The sequence below is a fragment of the Otolemur garnettii genome, unplaced genomic scaffold (assembly GCF_000181295.1).
Source record: "Otolemur garnettii isolate 467f Iridium unplaced genomic scaffold, OtoGar3 scaffold00007, whole genome shotgun sequence".
NCBI lineage: Eukaryota > Metazoa > Chordata > Mammalia > Primates > Galagidae > Otolemur > Otolemur garnettii.
Genome location: NW_003852402.1, coordinates 5,011,778 through 5,030,780, shown reverse-complemented (window position 1 = coordinate 5,030,780; position 19,003 = coordinate 5,011,778). Strand labels below are relative to the sequence as shown.

At 53.1% G+C, this 19,003-nt stretch overlaps 1 protein-coding gene across 1 annotated transcript in view; it reads right to left on the bottom strand.

Moving 5' to 3' along the window:
* Positions 1–16,362, bottom strand: part of SULT4A1 (sulfotransferase family 4A member 1) — a 22,788-nt gene extending 6,426 nt beyond the window's left edge. Inside the window, exons 1-4 of the mRNA XM_003783123.2 lie at positions 16,108–16,362; positions 4,369–4,499; positions 3,006–3,086; positions 2,397–2,523 (exon numbers count right to left, since the gene is read on the bottom strand). Coding sequence (XP_003783171.1) covers positions 2,397–2,523; positions 3,006–3,086; positions 4,369–4,499; positions 16,108–16,276 — 508 coding nt within the window. The 5' untranslated portion in view covers positions 16,277–16,362. The remainder of the gene's footprint in view (positions 1–2,396; positions 2,524–3,005; positions 3,087–4,368; positions 4,500–16,107) is intronic.
* Positions 16,363–19,003: the final 2,641 nt, after the last annotated feature.

Here is a 19,003-nt window from a genome sequence, read left to right as displayed (position 1 = left end):
CTCCACACTGCACACATCACAGGGGCCTGTCACAGGACGTCCTCCACACTGCACACGTCACAGGTGCCCTGTCACAGGACATCCTCCACACTGCACACATCACGGGGGACCTGTCACAGGACGTCCACCACACTGCACACATCTCAGGGGTTCTGTCCCAGGACATCCTCCACACTGCACACATCACGGGGGGCCTGTCACAGGACGTCCACCACACTGCACACATCTCAGGGGTTCTGTCCCAGGACATCCTCCACACTGCACACATCACAGGGGGCCTGTCACAGGACGTCCTCCACCTCCACACTGCACACATCACAGGGGCCTGTCACAGGATGTCCTCCACACTGCATGCGTCACGGGGGGGCCTGTCACAGGACATCCTCCACACTGCACGCATCACAGGGGGCCTGTCACAGGACATCCTCCACACTGCATGCATCACAAGGGCCTGTCACAGGACATCCTTCACACTGCATGCGTCATGGGGGGCCTGTCCCAGGACGTCCTTCACACTGCATGCATCACAGGGGGCCTGTCCCACGACATCGTCCACACTGTATGCATCACAGGGGGCCTGTCACAGGACATCCTCCACACTGCGTGTGTCATGGGGGGCCTGTCTATACCACACCCTCCCCACTGCACTTGTCACCTGGCAGCTCGGTCTTTTCGAGCTTAAAACACTTGGGTCACAACATCCTTTTGTGAGGCCCTTGCAGGTGCCTCTTGACCTCAGTCCATAGCAGACGGTGCCCTTGCAGTGCCCTGGGGCAGAGTAGGAACACCTGTAGCTCCAGGGTTTGTGCACTGGCTGGGGTCACTGAGGGACTGAGGTTGTGTGGAACATGGGGAAACTGAGCAGACATGTCAGTGGGCTCCAGCAGGGCTGAGGCAAGTGTGTGCAGCCTTGCACTTGGTGAGGGCGGCCTGGGACCTAGAACACATTCAGTTCAGTATCTGACAAGGTTTAATGGTCCTGACCTGAGAAAGAAGTATGAGTCCTACCATTTGGTCTGAATTTGATAGTAGCTTTTGGCTGTTTATGGTGACTTGTCCCCAAGCTTCTTTGCAGGCACAAGTGCATGCTGGGCCTTAAGAAAATGGCTTTGGAACCACATGAGCGGGTTGGCCCAAGTGCCTGGACAACCACAGGGGATGTTCCAGATGGCAGGAGGCTGGGGTAGAGGGCAGCACAAAGGGCCTTCAGCAGGCTCAGGTGGCCACAAGTGCAAGTCCATGGCCTTTAAGCCCCACAGGTGGCCCCTCTTAAGCAGGCACAGCCCAAGCAGGGAGTCAGTGGGATGGGGGGCAAGGGGGGGCGGAGCGGGCAGAGGCTCCTTCAGGACCTTGAGGCCCTGCTGGGTTTGTAAACTGCAGGCACGTGTGTCTGCTAGTGCCCTAGAGGGAGACTCATCTTCCCTGGAACTGAAAAGGCAGCTCCAGTTCAACTGCCCTAAGTGCCACTTACATTTGGAGGCATCATGTTCCTGGATTTCCATCGTATTTTTTATCCTAATCTTGTCACTTAATGTCTCTGCAGAACCCCTGATAAATCACCCTGAACAACGTGGCTGAACGTCAGTTGGAAGATAAAACAGGAAGTGTATTTTCAGATCCACAGTAACAGTCTCAGTACAGATTTAACTAATGTACAAATATGGCCCAATTCAAAGCTCTTCTGGCTACACACCCAACACTGCCCACTTCCTGTCCCAGGACACCCAAGGCTATGGCTGGCTGGGGGAGCCCTTTGGAAGGCAGGAACAGCAGTGGACTGAGGAGCCACTGCTCCCAAGGGGCTCAGGGAGCCCAGCAGGGGCAGGAGAGTAAGGGCTGGAGGAGAGGGGCTGTCTCCCCCATCCTCAAGTCCCACCTTCCTGAAAACAGTGCAGGGTGGGACTGAGCCTCACTCCTCCCAAGGAGCTGGGAAGCGGGCCAGAGCAGAGCACTCAACATTCTCGGCCCAGCTGCCCTTCTCCCTGGACAAGGCACTGCCCCAGTCACCTGCCTATCCCTGAGGTTCAGCTGAAGCCCGACAGGTTGTCACACATGGCTACGTCTCCACTCTCGCAGTGACACATGGGTCTCTGCTTTTACTGTTTTCATTCTTCCATGTGCAAAACCCAGGCAGGAGGGAGGGATGTTCCCACTGGGGAACACGTCAGACACCCCAGCCGGGTTATATGGGAGAAAAACTGAGTTAAAACAAACCCACTCTGCCATTCACAGATCTATGCTTGCAGACAAGTTCATGGCGCCCAGGGCCCAGCACCTCTACCTGTGAAGGGGAACATGAGCCTAACCCATGGGGTCACCATGGGAACCAGAGGCCCTACAGGGATGCAGCCAGCAGCTACCAGCCCTCCCTGACACCCACCAGCTGCAGCACTCACACTTATCATTCATAAACCTCCGGCAGAATTCCTGGAAGGTGCCTCGGTAGCTCATGGTCCGCAGGGAGCGGTGGAACTGGTAATAGGATACCACCAGATCCTTGGGGTTTCGAGCCATGTAGATGACCTGCGAATGACAGGGGCAGGGGAGTCAGCCCCACTACAGGGTGTCATCAATCACCCTGCCTCCAAAATCAGCCTCTGGCCCACGTGCGCACTGCCCAGGCTTCTATGCCATTGCTCTTCCAGTGGAAATGTCTTTTCCCTACCACAGGGCTCGCTGGACAACCTCCCGAGTACTGTCTCCTCTTGTCCTCTAGTACTACTTTGCAATCAGCAGGAGATAAAGTTACATCCTAACAATGAGCAGCTGAGGCCTCAGGACCTTGTTGCTGGGGAAAGTCAAGACCAGCCAGGCAGCTCCCCCCACAGGCAGGCGCCAGGCTTGGGCTGGCCTCGTCTGCAGGAAGGGAGACCCAACGTGGAACACTTAAGGAAACAGGATCTTCACTGTGAGTTTCCTGGGCTGAGAGTCCCTAGGCCAGGCAAGTGTCACCAACATGCACTGGGGGTGCTTTACAGGAGGGCCGTGGAGAGGCAGCTGCTTACCTTGGAGTCTCCATTGTGGAGGTCAGAAGGCAGGAATCGGTAGGGCAGGTGGCTCTTGATGAGGCGGGGAGAGGTCAGTTCCTGCAGGTGGTAGTTAGCAGGGAGGGTGGGTAAGAGGGGGCGGGACAGGGTGAGAAAGAGACAGGGTTAGAGAGAGTCAGGGTCAGAGGCAGAAAAGGAAAGGCTATTATCCCACAGCCCTCTCAGAGAGGGTCTCAGACCTAGCATGTCACCTGAGATGAACACCAGACATGACCACACTCCAGGGTGGACTCTGAGATAGAAATGAATGTCCTTGTCCTCAGTATAAGTAGTCACCTGCCGCAGCCCCAGGGGTCTGTTCAGAGAACCTGGGAGCCACTGACCAAGAGGGGCTCCATCAAGGATGGGATCCAAGACCAGCCAGGAGAGGCCCCAGGAGCACAGAGGGCACTGCAGGCTTAGTGTAGCCCCCAGGTTCCCACCTGCCACTTGGCCCTCCCAGTCTGCAGCCAAGGTGACCCCTAACTGCAGTCAGCTCTGCACCATTCACTCAGCCAGACCCCCGTGCCCACAGCACCCCCACTTCACCACCATCCCAGGCCTTCCCACTGCTGCGGGACTAGCCAGGACCCTCAGGCCATGGGTCCCTCTGCTCTTCTCTTCCAGCACCTGGCACATGGTGGGCCCTCACACGGTCTCGCACTGGACTTCCCAGGGATTTCACATGGACAGAGGCTGCCAGGCAGCTTCATGGATTCTAGAGGCAGGGTACAAATGGGCCAGCTCACTCGGACTCTGGATTCATGTGAAGAGCTATACAGGGACCCTCTGCCATGGCACTGGGGCAGGGACATACTCAGAGCTGTGTTCAGAGTGCTCAGAAGAGTGGACACATAAGCTGCAGGCTGCGGGACGGCCCGTGGGGACCAAGGCCTGAACTACAGAGGGGCACAGCAGTGGACAGAGCGCACTGGCTGTGCCACAGGGCAGGTGGGCAAGACTCCAGGGTCACATCACGTGCCTGGTACCCAACGTGGTGTGAGGGTGTCCTACCAGCTCCCTCAACAGACAGGAAGGCCCTGGGGTAAACGAGACAGCTCAGAGCCTTCTTCCCACCAGTGGTCCCTCAACTGTGCCACACCCCCACCCCGAGGCATCTACTTCCTTCCCACTGGGAGACTCCCCGACACTGATGTGTCACCCACACTCCAACTGGATCCCAGGGCTGCTGGTCGTGGCTCTGGCCTGTGAGTTTCCCGGGCCTATCTGCTCTCCCCTGACTCACAGAGTCCCCCACCCCTCAGAAGCAGCTGTCACTTGACAGGGTGTGATGTCAGGAACACCCCAAGCAGTGAGGGTGGTCGGCTGGCCCCAAGGGTACCTTGATGATGTCCAGGCCTGGCTGTGGGTACTCCAAAACTGGGAGCTGCTCGTCAATGTTCATCAGGCCGATCTCATCAGGGTCGACACCCTGGCTCACCAAGTAGACCACCTCCTGCAGCAGGCTCGTGCCTGGAGGAGAGAAGCCACGGTGAGGGGTGCTCAGAAGACAGCCTGGGGCCCAGCACTGCTCTCGGGTCAACATTGCACCCAGAAAGGGGGCTCTAGGGCCCCAGGCGTTGGCCATATCTAGGGAAAGAGCACTGGCCCAGCCAGGGTCTCAGCCTGCATCCCCCACCAGGGCCCGTGCATGGGTTGGCTCTTTGCTTGAGGCCCTAGAGTGAATGGGACGCAGGGCCTACTACACGGTGCTCTAGTCCTGAGGCCTCCAGAAGCTGAACTTTCCAGTTTATGGGAATGACTTGCTATCCAATTAATTATTCACAACAAAACTGTGTCTGCCCAGGGTCTGCTTAAGCCAAACGTATATATGACCCATGATCCAAGAACTCTCCTAGTATATACCTGAAGGAGACCAGTGCTTGTTTGCCAGTGGACATGATCCACAACAATCTTGGCCACATCACTCACGAAATAGCCAAAACTCAGACGCAAATGTCCATCAGCCACAGCCTGAATGCGTTTGATAATCACAAATGGGACACCACACATGACGAGGCTGAGTCCCCCAGACAGGATGCTGAGCACAGTAAGCCAGATGCCAGAGGCACCTGCTGGACGATTGTTTCCATGTGCATGAGGTTCATGACAGGACAAAAGGAACTGGCTGTGGTGACAGAGGGAAGCACAGGAGGAGGAGGTTACTGACTCAGAGAAGATACAAAAGACATTGTGAGGTGTAGAATTATTAACTTGGTCTGGTGGGAATTATAGGAAGTATGGTGTCACATGACATACATGATCTGACAAGTTCACAAAATCATCCTAGAAAAAGTTCTCCACACCTCATTGCTGAATGTCACTACAGTTACCTTTAAAGTACTCCCCTTGGGAAGCTATGCCCTGATGGTAGCACCTAGTCTGCCCTTCAAAGCAATTTTGGAACTCTTTTTCTAGAAGGGCCATGAAAGCTGTATTACCCTTGATGTCCTGAATATCATCAAAATGTCCTTTCAATATTTCCTGTATCTTTGGGTAAAGAAAACAGTCAGTGGGTGCCAGAGGGGGTGAGCAGGGAGGGTGTTCCATATAGTTATTTACTGGCTAAAAACTCCCTCATAGACAGTGCCGTGTGAGCAGGTGCACTGTCATGATGCAAGAGCCATGAGCTGTTGGTCAAGGTTTTCAGTGAAGACTTTATTTCTCTAACGATGTTTACTTGGTCTGTTATGCTTCTCATAATCAGGCTATGATTTTGACACATAATTCGATGAATTTTTGCAATGTTATCATCAGTTCTACTCATTATTGACTACCCTGACCTCTCTTCATCACTAACGCTTTCTCTCCCCTCAGAATAACATTTAATCCATTTGTACACTGGCATTTCTTCATGGCATTATCCTCATAAACTTGGCGTAATGTGTCCCTGATTTCACTTCCACTCTTGCCAAGTTTGCCAAGAAATTTGTGAGTCTTTGTTGCTTTAATTCAAGGTCCAACATTCTCACAATGGCACACGAAAACCTAACAATCATGAACACTACTCAGCAAGACACACTACATGTCAACACAAACACAGCTGTAGACCCTGATGGACCAAGGTATGAAACCTTACTGAGCTGTTTGTACAGAGCTGCCAACGTAAGCACATGGTGGCCAGTTCATGAACTTAATTGATTTTCGTCCCCAGTTCCTGGCTCATAACTCTCCTGGCCCTTGCTTTGTCTTTTGTTGTACTGCTGGGGCACTTCAGCCTCAGGAACAGCATTTCTCTCTCTGACCTTCTCCTGTCCTCTTTTCTCCTGCTCTGTTTCCTCCCTGGAGCAGGCCAGAAAATTGGAAAATGCACTCTGCTTTCCCCCGCCTTTCTGTCTGGGAGCTGGCCATAAACCCTGATCTACCTGGCTGATCACAAGACCCCCATTTCAGAGGGGTACTGCCTGATGCCCAGGAGGAAAGAGGCCAAGAAGAATCTAAACAGGCCTTGCCCCGTCTCTCCACTGGTGTGTCAGTGTCAGATCCCACCGTTCCTGCCCAGTCTCATGTCTACACAACTGTCATGCCTATCCCATGAAGTCTCCATGAAACGGCCAAACGGACAGGGTCAGAGAGCTCCTGGGTAGCTAAAGCAGGAGAAGGGCATGGGAGCTCCATGCTCCAGCTCCACACTTCACCATATGCACCGCCTCCTCTGTATCCCCCAGTAAGTGTAAGCTGTTTCCCTGAACTCTAGCAAATGAATCATACCCCAGAAGGGAGTCATGGGAACTCAACGTGAAGCCAGTTGGTCAGAAGCTCGGGGGGCTTGGACTTTTGGCTGGTATCTGGTGTCATGGCATACTTGGGGACCAAGCCTGCCACCTGTGGGACCTGATCACCTCCAGGCAGTGTCAGAACTGGCCTGGAGGACACCCAGCTGGTGCCCCTGCAGCCTGAGGGCCTGCTTGCTGGTGGGGAAATCCCCACACATGTGGGCACAGAAAGAACTCCCAAATAAGCAATGGAGCCTAGATGGGTCCCCTGCTTGGATTTGGGGACCAACCCTCTGGCATGAACAGCACATTGAAGACTAAGCTTCAATGGTCCCCAGCCCAAAACCCTTCCATAGCTTCTCACTGTTCACAAATTGCAGCCTGAGCACCCAACCATCTACCCTGAGTTATCCACACCTGCCTGGCACCAGTCTCCTGCTCCCTCAGAGGTGCCACCTGTCACCTCCCTCTGCCTACATGCTCCTTCCCGCCTCAGCGTCTGCTTTGCAGCCTCACGCCTGCTCTCCCCGAATCCAGGATTGCCTACAGTACACCGATTGCAAGCACACAGATGGGTCCTCTCCGCCCACCTAAGCCCCAGCAGCAGCAGGCCTTGTGGACATCCCCACATCTGCTGGAGCCAGGAAGAAGCAGGCCCAGGCCTAGACCATGAGCCATGCTAGCCTGAGTGCACAATGCTCCGGGCACTCCAGGGCCAGGCAGGGTTCCAACCAAGAGTCAGCAAGTAGCAAAGGTGGCTCCCTGTGCTTTCCCTGGCCTCTGTCCCTGAGCCCCAGAACAGCTCCCCCGCGACCAGGGCCATCAGTTATCACCTCATCTGACCTCAGAAGAAACGAACACAGCTGAAAGCTTCTGTCCCTTCACATCAGGGGCCTCAGCCATTGCTCCCTCATCTCCCTACCCTGAAAGCGCTGACAACCTGAGAGCAGCCCTGAGCTCCTCTTTCCAGGCTGCACACTCCTAGGCCACCCTCCACATGTCCCTCTCCAGCAGACACAGTTGTCAATTCCAAGCAGCTCTTCGCAGGACCGGCCAGCTGCAACGGCAGAGCCCAGGCCTGAGTCTCCACAGCCCCCACTGGCTGGCTCAGCAAACAACCACTCGACTCTGGCAGCCATTCCACCCTAGCAAGCTGCTCCGGCCAGAGGCAGCCTCACCATCACTGGCCTGGCTCACTTCCTCCCATGCCTCTGCAAGCCCCGCCCACCCACCATCAGGTGTATCCAGAGATGCTGGTTTGCAGAGCCGCCTGACTATAAAGCAACTGTCCCAGAGCTGGGAAGCAGGAGTGAAGGGCGAAGAAGTCCTGGTGAGACCATCATGTTGCTGCAAGGCACTTGGGGGATACCACGGCTGCAGCCAGGCCGAGACCTGTTAACAAGAGGAGGTGAGACCAGCCATTGTGGAGAACAGGAGCTCAAGGGCGGCAGCTCTGCAGCTGGTGGCCACCTGGTACCCTGGCAGACCAGTGTGAGGGAAGAAGAGCTGGGTGTTCAAAGTAAACCGAGGGGTGGGGGTAGCAGGACCAGGCTACTTGCTGGCCAGTAACACAAGCCGCACCCAGATCTGTTGGCGTTCAAATAGGCTGGGTGGGATGACTGACAGAAATGCTTCTGCTGACACCCCGGAAATCACCCCACATGGCAAACAGATCGATACTCCTGACAGGCAGGCAGTGCGCTTGGACCTGAGGGAAGCCACCGAGCTCAGGTGGAGCACCCGGGAGTGGGGGCATCTGGGATCCTGGGGCTGCAAGCCTTTGATTTTCATTCACTGAAGTCACATGTGGACCTTGCTTAAAGAGTCACACAGTTTTCTCCACCCCTATTCCATACCCCCAAAACAAACCCTTGGTTGATTCTTTTTATCATCAAACTTTCAAATCATGTGCTGATTTCATTTCATGACCTCTACCGTTTGATGGGCTGCTGATTCTTGACTAAGGGAGAGGAGGGCTCAGCCAAGTCCCTGTACTCACAGTGCCCTCCTCCCACTCAGGTCACAGCATGATTCTGAATCTAATTAGGCCTTTACGCTTTCTTTCTTGTACAATATTTTGTTTTTCCTAGAGATGACTTGTCTGTTTGCTCACTCTGTTTTCTATGTAGCTATTAATAATCCCTTCTGCAACTCTGTAACAAACCCTCTCCTGTGGCCAGGGACCTGGGCAGGCGGGGTGTGGGGGGGGTGGGGGGGGGTGTTACTGCTTAGGAACATACCCTGCCCCTCTGCCCTCCCTCCCACCAGGGTGAGCTGCCTTGAGACTGCTGCACCACCTGGGACCCCCCCCCCCAGATGTACCAGGTCCTTCACCAGCATCCCCCTCACTGCTAGCGCCTCCAATGGCTCCCTGGGCACAACACCAGCGCCACTGGCAAGCCTTCATTTCCACCTCCTGGATGACGGGCAACTTGGTAGGTCAGAATCCTCAGAATTTGGAAGTGCCCTTCTGTCTTCTCACTGCTGACATTGCCTGAGGTCCTGAGCTTCCCAGGCTTTTAACTGTGGCCCATTTTCCTCTCCCTGGAAGCTCTGAGATCTTCCCCTTTCCTCAGTTTTGAAAGTTCAAATCCCATACTTCAATATGGGCTGCTACTCACTGTGCCAGATACCTCTGGGGGGCATCTTTCACTTAGCTTGTGTCTGGGTCCTGAAAATTAGGAGAAAGAGCGAGGGTGGCAGGTGGAGAAAGCCGTCCTCAGTGCCACACCTACAGGAAAGCAAAATGCCCTGCCTGTGCCCTCTCCTGCCCTGCCAGCACCTCTCTCCCACGCTGCCTACACCCTTCTCCCCTGTGGGCATATGGCTGTAAGACCCTGGGCTAGGGGAGGGGAGTCAAACCCCAGAGCCCCCCAGGGCACCAGTAAAGACCCAACCTGGCTGGAGAGGAGCAAAAGAAAATCCAAAGCTCTACACTTCAGAGAGGGGCAGGAAACTGTCCCTGGGCCAAATGCTGGAGAATGGGCATGAAGCTTTCCTGCACACACCCGCCATCTAGGACACGTCTGGCTGCCCTTCAGAGGAAGGCAGGGTCAGCAAGGAGGCCCCACCCAAGCCCAGGAACAGGAACCTGCGTACGACTACAGCTAGTCCAGACAATAGAGAACCCCCAAAACTCTCCCATCCAAGCTAGTAAACCAAAGTAACAAGGGCCGCCTACCACCGGCAGAAGGGTAAGAGTGTGGCTCAGACCTGCAAGAAGAGCGAAAGCTGAAGGTGGAACAGGAACATTGAGAAAAACCCTCTGGAAAGTCAGTCCCTCCACTGAGCTGCAGGAAATTTGAAACCAGCAGTCACTCAGGGTAACCAGACCAGCAGAACCCAAACCAGCCCAACTAGCCTAGATTAACTCAATCCCCCATACTGAGGCCTACCAGGGAAAAGGCAGGCTCATTTCCCAACATAAACTGACCTCAGTCTCCACTGTCTGACACACTATGTCCAGTAGCCAAAAACACTACTCACAAAAAAGGCAAGGAAAAACGTGTCCAACTGTCAAGAGACAAAGCAATCAACAGAATCAGAGTCAGAGAATGTAAAATAAATCTGATTAATATGTTTGAGGCTGCCACGGAAAAGGTGAACAACACACACAAACAGATGGACTCTTTGGGCAGAGCCGTGTAAACTGGTAAGCTGAAATGCTGGAGGGGAATGCACAGTGACAGAAACACAGACGGCGCTGAACAGCTCACCAGGGGACTTGACCCAGAGGAGGAAACAGCCAGGGACGAGTCCTCAGAAACTACCCAAACTGAAACACAAAGAGAAGAAAAAAGAAGCAGCTATGCCTATAATCCTAGCTACTCAGAAGGCAAAGGCAGAAGGATTGCTTGAGGCCAGCCTGGGAAAAACGGCAGAAAAAAAGAGAGAGAGAGAGAAAGGGGGTGGGGGGAACAGGACATTCGAGAGCCATAGAATAATACTGAACAACCTCAAAAGAAGAGAGGATGAAATAAAAAAATATTTGACTAGATAATGGCTCAGAATTTTTCCAAAATAATGAAAAGCATCAAACCTTCTTGGACCTTCTTTTAGGTCCAAGAAACCAAGCAAGATAACTAATTAAAAAAAAAAAAAACCCAGATCAGTGGTTATCAACCTTCCTAATGCTTTGGCCCTTTAATACAGTTCCTGTGGGTTGCGACCCACAGGTTGAGAACCACTGCCCTAGACACATCACATTCAAAGTTCTTAAAATCAAAAATAATGAGAAAACATGGGAGGCAGCTAGGAGGAAAAGACACATTAACCAGAGGAAAAAAGAATCACAGCCACATCTCACTAGAAACTACAGAAACGGGACGTGCAGACTGACGGCTCTGACGTGCTGAAAGGTGCCGAGGAGGAGACCCAGGCGGGATGTCTGGGCCCACGGTGAGCAGACAAGTGGACTATGAAGATGGGAAGTTCTCATCCTGCAACCAGAAGTGGGGAGCAGCAACGTGACACACGAAATGGGCCACAATCTTGGATCAGGGCAGGCTGAGGAGTCTGGATATCCCTGGAGACCTCCACGGAAGGAGTGCCCAGGTCAGATTTGCGTTTCTCAGAGATCACTTCAGCCACAGAGTGAGATGAACCCACTGTGGGTCTCAGGAGCCAGCCACTGCAGTACCCCAGGTGACAGGGAGACCCCTTCTCAGCTACCCTGCTACAAACCACCAGCTCTGTTCTTCCGGCCTCTGCATCCTCATGGGAAGCAGGTAGCTCCCCACAGTGCTGGGAGTCGCTCCATTTCTCTGTGTGGTAAACTCAAAGGGCCCCATCGGGGACTGGCAACCACCAGAAATAACCAGTTCGCAAAACCAACACCAGTGACAAAATGTTTTCACACACACAATCAGATTTGACACGATCCCAGAACCAAACAGGTGGTGAAAATGAATGATTATGAACAAGGATAGTGAAAAGAGAAAAGACCCCCTCAGGAGACACAGCCAGCTCCTGATATCTGGGTTCCGGTTTAACTGGTGCCATCCCACAGACTCTCAGTGCAGGCGGGAACATCCACACCTGTGCTGCCAACACGGGCCCTACTAGCCACTCGGGGTGCTGAACACCCAAACCTGGTGCCACCACTGAAGGATGAGTTTCTACTTTTACTAGCAGTTCATTTTAATTGATTAAACTCAAATAACCACCTGTGGGCAGAAGCTTTCTGTACTGGACAGCACGTTCCTAACGCATAATCCGCACTAAAATGTCAGAAACCCAGAAAGAATCCCTGTGAGCAGGGCAGTGCTGTGCAGCACACAGGAGGCAGACAGCGGGGGCCTGATCATCACCACACTGGCCACCAGAAAGCCCCCAGCCCACAGGAACCTCTTTATACCCCTCAGTGGGAGAGCCGACAGGGAACTTTTCAGGCCCTTGTGGCTCTGACCACCTGCAAGTTCACTGTGATCGCTACAAATCCAAGGAGCCCATGGGTGCCCTGCCATGGTAGGTGAAAGGGGCAGCTGTTAGTCCTGGCTGTCGTCCCAACCCCAACACGACCATGTCCCCCATTCTCCACCAGCAGACTGTCAGCTCACTGAGCCCAGGCATCAGATGGGGCCTCTGTCTCCCCAGCACCTAGAAAACCACAACAGGTGCTCAGGGATAAAAGTCAGCATTAGCGATGAAGACGCTTTCCTGCATTTACCGCGCATGTGGTGCTGGGCTAGGCGTTCTCACTCACCATTCTGCTCATTCTGACAGCCACACACTGGGGGCTGAGGTGGTCTCTCCTCCCTGCACCCAAACCTCATCTCAAAGGGGGTCTTTGCCCAGGGTCACCCAGCTAGTCAGCAGCAAAGCTGCATTCAAACCCAGGGTTTCCAAGCCAAAGCCACGTTCTTGATCTCTAAGCACTGGCACCTCCTACAGATCCCCTGTGGTGGGGGAGGGGCATCGAGGGGCAGGGAAGGAAAATAACAGGAAAGGACATGTGAACTCAGCTAACTGAAGTCCACCCAGAAAGGACCTGGAGCATGACAGAACCTCAAAATCCCTAAGTGGAGGCTGGGCACGATGCCTCACACCTGTAATCCCAGCACTTGGGAGGCTGAGGGTGGACTGCCTGAGTTCATGGGACCAGGACCAGCCCGAGCCAAAGCGAGACCCTGTCTCCAAAAATAGCCCACTCTTGTGGCAGGCACCTATAGTCCTAGCTATTTGGGAGGCTGAGACAAGAGAATCACTTAATCCCAAGAGTTTGAGGTTGCTATGAGCTAAGATGCCACTGTACTCTACCAAGGGTGAAAAAGTGAGACTTCGTCTCAAAAAAAAAATCCTAAGTGGCCTGACACTTCCAGGGTTCAGGGTTAATAAAGTTTACAAAGAACACTCAAAAGAAGGCAGATCCTCCCTCCACCCTGCAACGAGGGCAGGTCCCCTCAAGACTTTCCAAAGCAACAGGGCACCTGTGGGGCAGGGAGAGGCTGGTTGTGGGCCAGGAGACCTAACTAGACCTGGCCTGTGCCTCGGTGACCCTGAGCAACTTTCTGCCTTCTTTGAGCTTATGAAAAAAAGGTACAAGAGTCCCTCACAGGTTACCGGTGGCACACCTGGCACACAGGACTTGCTGAGTGCTGCTTAACCATTCCTAAAGTGTGCCAGGTGTCAGCCCAACCAAGGCACGTGCTGAGACAGCAGCCCCTGGAAGGACCTGAGGGCAGAGTGCAGCCTCAGCAACTGGGCTGGGGGAGCTCTGGACTGCAAGTGGAGGAAACAGGCCACCTCTCCTGAGAAGACGTCTTACTCACACTACCCATTCCCATGGAAGGGATGAGAAGGGTGGAAAAGAGCAAGCTTCAGACCAGGCAGACAGTGTAAAGAAACAGAAAATACTGGCCCGCACACCATCACATGCCCTCAGATGGCTCAAGTCAGCCTCGTACCAGCCACAAAGGAGGAAGGCACAAGATGTCCTACAGCCCCCATTTCCCCATCTGTGAAATGGGAGACTAGCTTTGGGGACAATCTGCTGGGACAATGGTCACAAAGAGCTTTGTAAGCTGCAAGGCACAGAATGTGGCTGGCAGTCCATGGTCTGATTATCAACATTACTTGCTCTTGGCTTACATACAATTCCAACAAGGTTTTCCAGAGGTTTCCCAGCCCTTACTGGCAGGTGACAGACTGAGGGTAATGAAAAGCCCACAGGGGCTGTTGAAAAAAAATTTTTTATTAAGTTTCAGAAAGGTGGCTTTCTAGGACTTTATGTGAAGGGACCTCAGGAGGGTCTTGAGACCACTGCTGCATTTTCTGTTACTAAGGGAAAGAGCCACTGTGTTTATTCTCCTTGTTAAAAAGTCTAGCTCAGATGTGTGTTTTTGTTGGTCTTTGGAAGACATAAGTTACAAACATGACTGGTAGTGGTCTGTGGCCTGCTAGGACCAGGGCTGGACAGCAGGCGGTAAGCAGGGGGAGCAAGTTAAGCTTCATTTGTATTTACAGCCGCTCCCCATTACATGAATCACTGCCTGAGCTCCGCCTCCTGTTAGATGGGTAACCGCATTAGATTCTCATAGGAGTGCAGGCCCTATCATAGGCTGCATACTTGATGGATCTAGGTTACCGCTCCTTATGAGAATCTGACGCCTGATGACCCAATGTGGAGCTGAAGCAGTGATGCCAGCACTGGGGAGCCACTTCAAATACAGATCATCATTAGCAGGGAGGTCTGACTGCACAGAGGCCATAATGAATCCATTGCTTGAAGACTCATATCCCCTCACCCTGGATCTATGTAAAAATTGTCTTCCATGAAATTGGTCCTTGGTGCTAAAAGAGTTGGGGACTGCTGAGAAAACTTCCCTAAAATTCACATCCCATTCCAGCTCTCCTCAGTGGAGCAGGAATATCAAGTACAAAGCTGATGGGTCTCCCATGCCCTTCCACAGACTTCATTTCTCAGTCTCCATCACCTCATCCCTAAAACAGAGGGAGCAACACAGGACCTCAATCCCTCATTTGCAATTCCAAAATCCTAAAGAACTTCAAAAAGCAAGCTTTTCACAATTCATTTGAAGGCAATCCTGTCCTAAACCTACATGTGGCTATTTTTTAATCTTTGTCCCATTTAATGGGGGTAGTCACACACTTTTAGCAAAAATATTATATACATGTGTATCATTCCAAAGTGTAGCCCCAAACCCAGCAGGGGATCTCACAGCATATATGTCCTATGCACAACCATTTCTATAAAATCTCAAAACTTCTAAGTGCCCACACCCATGGTGCCCCACAGTGTGGGTAAGGGGCTGGGGGACTGCTGTGCAGAGAAGTCCCCAGCCACAGCAAGAGGCCCTTCCACTTCCTCTTCCCAAGGGGCCTGGCAGGAGCTCCAGACCAGTCAGTCCACCTCCAAGCCCAACACCCTTTCTCAGAAGGGTATCTGGGACCCCACACACCTATGACAGCTTTTCCTACAACCAGGCCCACTGCTGGTCCAACATGACTTTAGGGCCAGACATCTTCTAAATCAATGTACAGTCTGCCAGGTACACAGTGGCAACAAGGGAAGCCCTCAGGACAAGTTCAGAGAACAGGAAAGCTACCTTCTTTCCCTACAAACCTCAGATGGGGCACTACACAACCATCTGTTATATCAGGTCTGGAGGGGGACCTGCCTGGCTTTAAATCCCAGGTCTGCCACGCACAGGCTCAGTGACCTTGGACAAGCCTCCTCTCCCTCTGAGCCTCAATTCCCAGACTGTAAAGTGGGAATAATCATCTCTAGTTTAAATGCTAGCAGTGAAGATGCCATCAGTTAATGCTGGGAAATGTGAATGCCCAGCGCATGGACTAGGTCACAGACGCGGCCCTGAAACAAGAGAATGAATGCACCAGCCAAAGCACTCGGCACAGGGCTGGCCCCATCCCCCACCTGGAGCCCATGCTGCAAAAGAGGGACGTATACACACCGCCCTAACTCTCTTATTATCCTCCTTCCCAGGTGATCACCACTGGCACTTTGCACTCATCAATGACTGGACGGGATTCAGGAACAGAGAGGTTGAGTGACCTGTCCAAGGTCACACAGCCAGCAGGTAAACAGAGGAACAGCAAGGATGGGTGGCGGCGCTGGGCCCGTCTTCTGGCAGCACAGGGTAAACAGTCCCCACCTCCACTGAACACAGGCCAGCCGTGGGCCCTGGGCCGCCCCCGAAGGACTATGGCCTTGGTTTCCCCAGTGCTGGCCAAGCACTCCCCCACCCCGTCCCGCCAGCCTCTGAGCACAGAAGGGCGGTGGGCGCGGCGAGGGTGCCCCCCAGGCCCGGCAGGTCGCGGCGGGGACGCGGGCGCGCCGCAGAGGCGGGGCGCGGCGGGCCGGGCGCGGTCGGCGCGAGGCTCACCGGACTTGGGGTAGGTGACGATCCACACGTCGCTGGGCCGCACCGGGAAGTTGGCGATCTCCTCCATCTTCCCGCGGCAGAAGGGCGGCAGCCGCACGCCGTGGAACTCGAAGTACTTGCTCTCGAACTCCCCTGGGGTGCTGGGGGTCTCGGCCTCGCTCTCCGCCATGCCGCCGCCGCTGCCGCCTCCCGGCCAGCACTCGCACGCGCCCGCACCCCGCACGCGCCCGCCGCCCCACCAGCGCGCGGCGGCCGCTCCGCAGACGTGACGTCACGGCGCCGCCCGGCGCGGGGAGGCTCCCTCCGTGGGTATGACGTCATGTCGCTGCTCCGCGCGCAGCGGTCGCTCCGCAGTCGTGACGTCACGGCGCCGCCCAGGCGAACCCGCCGTGCACACCCCTCAGCCGCTGCTACCCACTCCCCCACCTCCCGGGACCCCGAATCCACAGTTCTGTGTCCGCGTCCCGGTCACTCCCGCCATTCATTCAACCCTCGGATTTGTCATCCGGCAAGAGGTCGGCACAGGCTCAAGAGATCCTCCAGCCAGAAGTGACCTTAAAGATTCATTGTGCGTTCAACCTGGTCTGCGCCAGGCACTGGCCAAGGTTCCTGAGACGCATCAAGGGAAAAGACAGCAAAAGCCCAAAAACCCTGTCCTCTTGGAACTGACACTGGTAAATAACCAAGATGATTTCAGGTGATGAATGTCAGGTGCTGTAAAAAAATATGCCTCACAATACCCTGGGAGCTGGAGGGGCGGGGTCTAGAGGAGTGTTGAATTGCAGACTCCAGGGCCCACACCAGACCTGAAGGGAAAGACTCTCCCGGGATAGAACCCAGAAATATGCATTTAATAAGACACTTCTTGTGCAAACTACCATCTGAGAACAGCTGAGTCTTAGAAAGATCTTAGTACAACTCCTTGAATTCAGAGGCTCAGCATCATCAGCTGTGAAAAGGGAAAAATAATTCCTTCCTCTAACTGCTATAGCCAGGAGAATGAGACAAGTCTACGCGAGCAGGAATCTGGAGCAGAGCTGATGCACAGGGCCCATTTCTGCTTGCTCCTTCTTGCTCTAGAGCAGTGGTCCTCATCCTTCCTAATGCCACGACCCTTTAATACAGTTCCTCATGTTGTGGTGACCCCCAACCATAAAATTATTTTCGTTGCTAGCAAATTTCTCCACTGAATGCAGCCAGCTGACAATGAAAATAATGTTATGGTTGGGGATCACCATAACATGAAGAACCATTTTAAAGGGTCATGGCATTAGGAAGGTTGAGAACCACTGCTCTAGAGCGGTACATTTGCAGCCTGACATGGGAGCCACACACATGAGCTGAGGGGCAGAGGCCATGTGTACATGGTGGACATAGAGAGGAAACCGAGCAATTAACCCTGACTCGAGAGGCTTCTGGATGTCTTTCCAAAAAACAAAGAGGGCATTCCAAGCACTCAAATATAGTCAAGAACAATTCAAGTGCAGGTTCTCGCTATGGGAGAAGGAAGATATAAGTGGGGGATGGAAGGAGGCAAAGAAGAACCCTATGAGACTGGAGTGGAATCAGAGGTATGGACATGCGTCTACAATTTTTATCTCATCTTTGCTGAAAGGTCTTTAGGCAATGATATCCCCATAATACTAGACATACCCACTGCCTAGGTCTTCATTTCTAAATACATCCCCCGGCAAAAGGAACTAGGGTTTCTTCGAGAAAAGGCCAATTGCAGGGCAAGGAAAGTACAAGATGAACTTAAAACATCTTGAGCCAAAAAATAAGAAAGTGTTCAAAAATGATGTGCATAGGTCAAAAGGCAACAGGACCCAATGTGAAAGGGTTCCCACAGGCCAAATCAGAAACAATTTGAGCATAATAGACAAAAGTTGAAACAACTAAAATACTCACCACCAATAAAATGGATAAATTGTGATATGTTCATGCAGGAGAAACCATACAGCAATAAAAAAGGACTTGCTGGTATATACAAGGTAGGGAAATCTCACAGTCAAAGCCGTGAACAGAACAAGCCAGACACTAAAGAGGATATGTTGTACAATTCCAATGCATACAGTTCAAGGACAACCAAAACTGATCTATCTCATAGCGGTCAGAATAGTCTTAATTTGGGGCATGGAGGGGGCTGACTGAGAATAGACAGGTACCTCCCCTCCAGAGTGTTGGAGGCATCAGATGTTGTTCTCACTGGTGGTTACGCGATGATATAGACACAAGTGCAGGCACTGACATAGACACTGATGCAGGCACTGCTTCATGGGTGTGCACCAGTGGAGTCACATGGGCTCTGGTGCTCAGAAGGGCCTCATGCTTGGGGTTTAATGCTCTATGGTTGCCACCTTGAAATTGTGACTTTAATCTTCATATTTTGTGAGATCAGATGGGACCACAGAGCAAGCATCTGGGACTTAGAGCTCTGGAGCCTACCCTCTCCTGCCACCTTCCAGAGACAACTCCTCGGCTGCCCACTCTGCCATCCTTTAGTATCTTAGCCCTGCCCCAATCTCTCCTTGCCCCTGCCTAGTGACCACAGAGATCTGGGCACAGCCACCAAGAAGGTCAGGTCAGACATGCCCCCAGCATCTCAGAGTGGGGCGTGATAGAGGCTGACTGCCAGCACTGCCGTGCATTTGGTAGCAGGTCAGAAAAGGCAGGTGTCCTCCTCACCACATCAGTACCTAGCCCCACAGGCCTCCCCGTGTTCAGGACAGTGACATTAAATAGCAAATAAAAAGCACCATGACAGGTGGCAGACTGTGGCTTTATATTTTGGTATCTTTAACAGCATTTTTAACCTGGCTTTTGAACAAGAGAGCCTACATATCGACCTTACTCTGAACACTGCAAATTGTGTACCTAGTCCTGTGTAGATGTATAT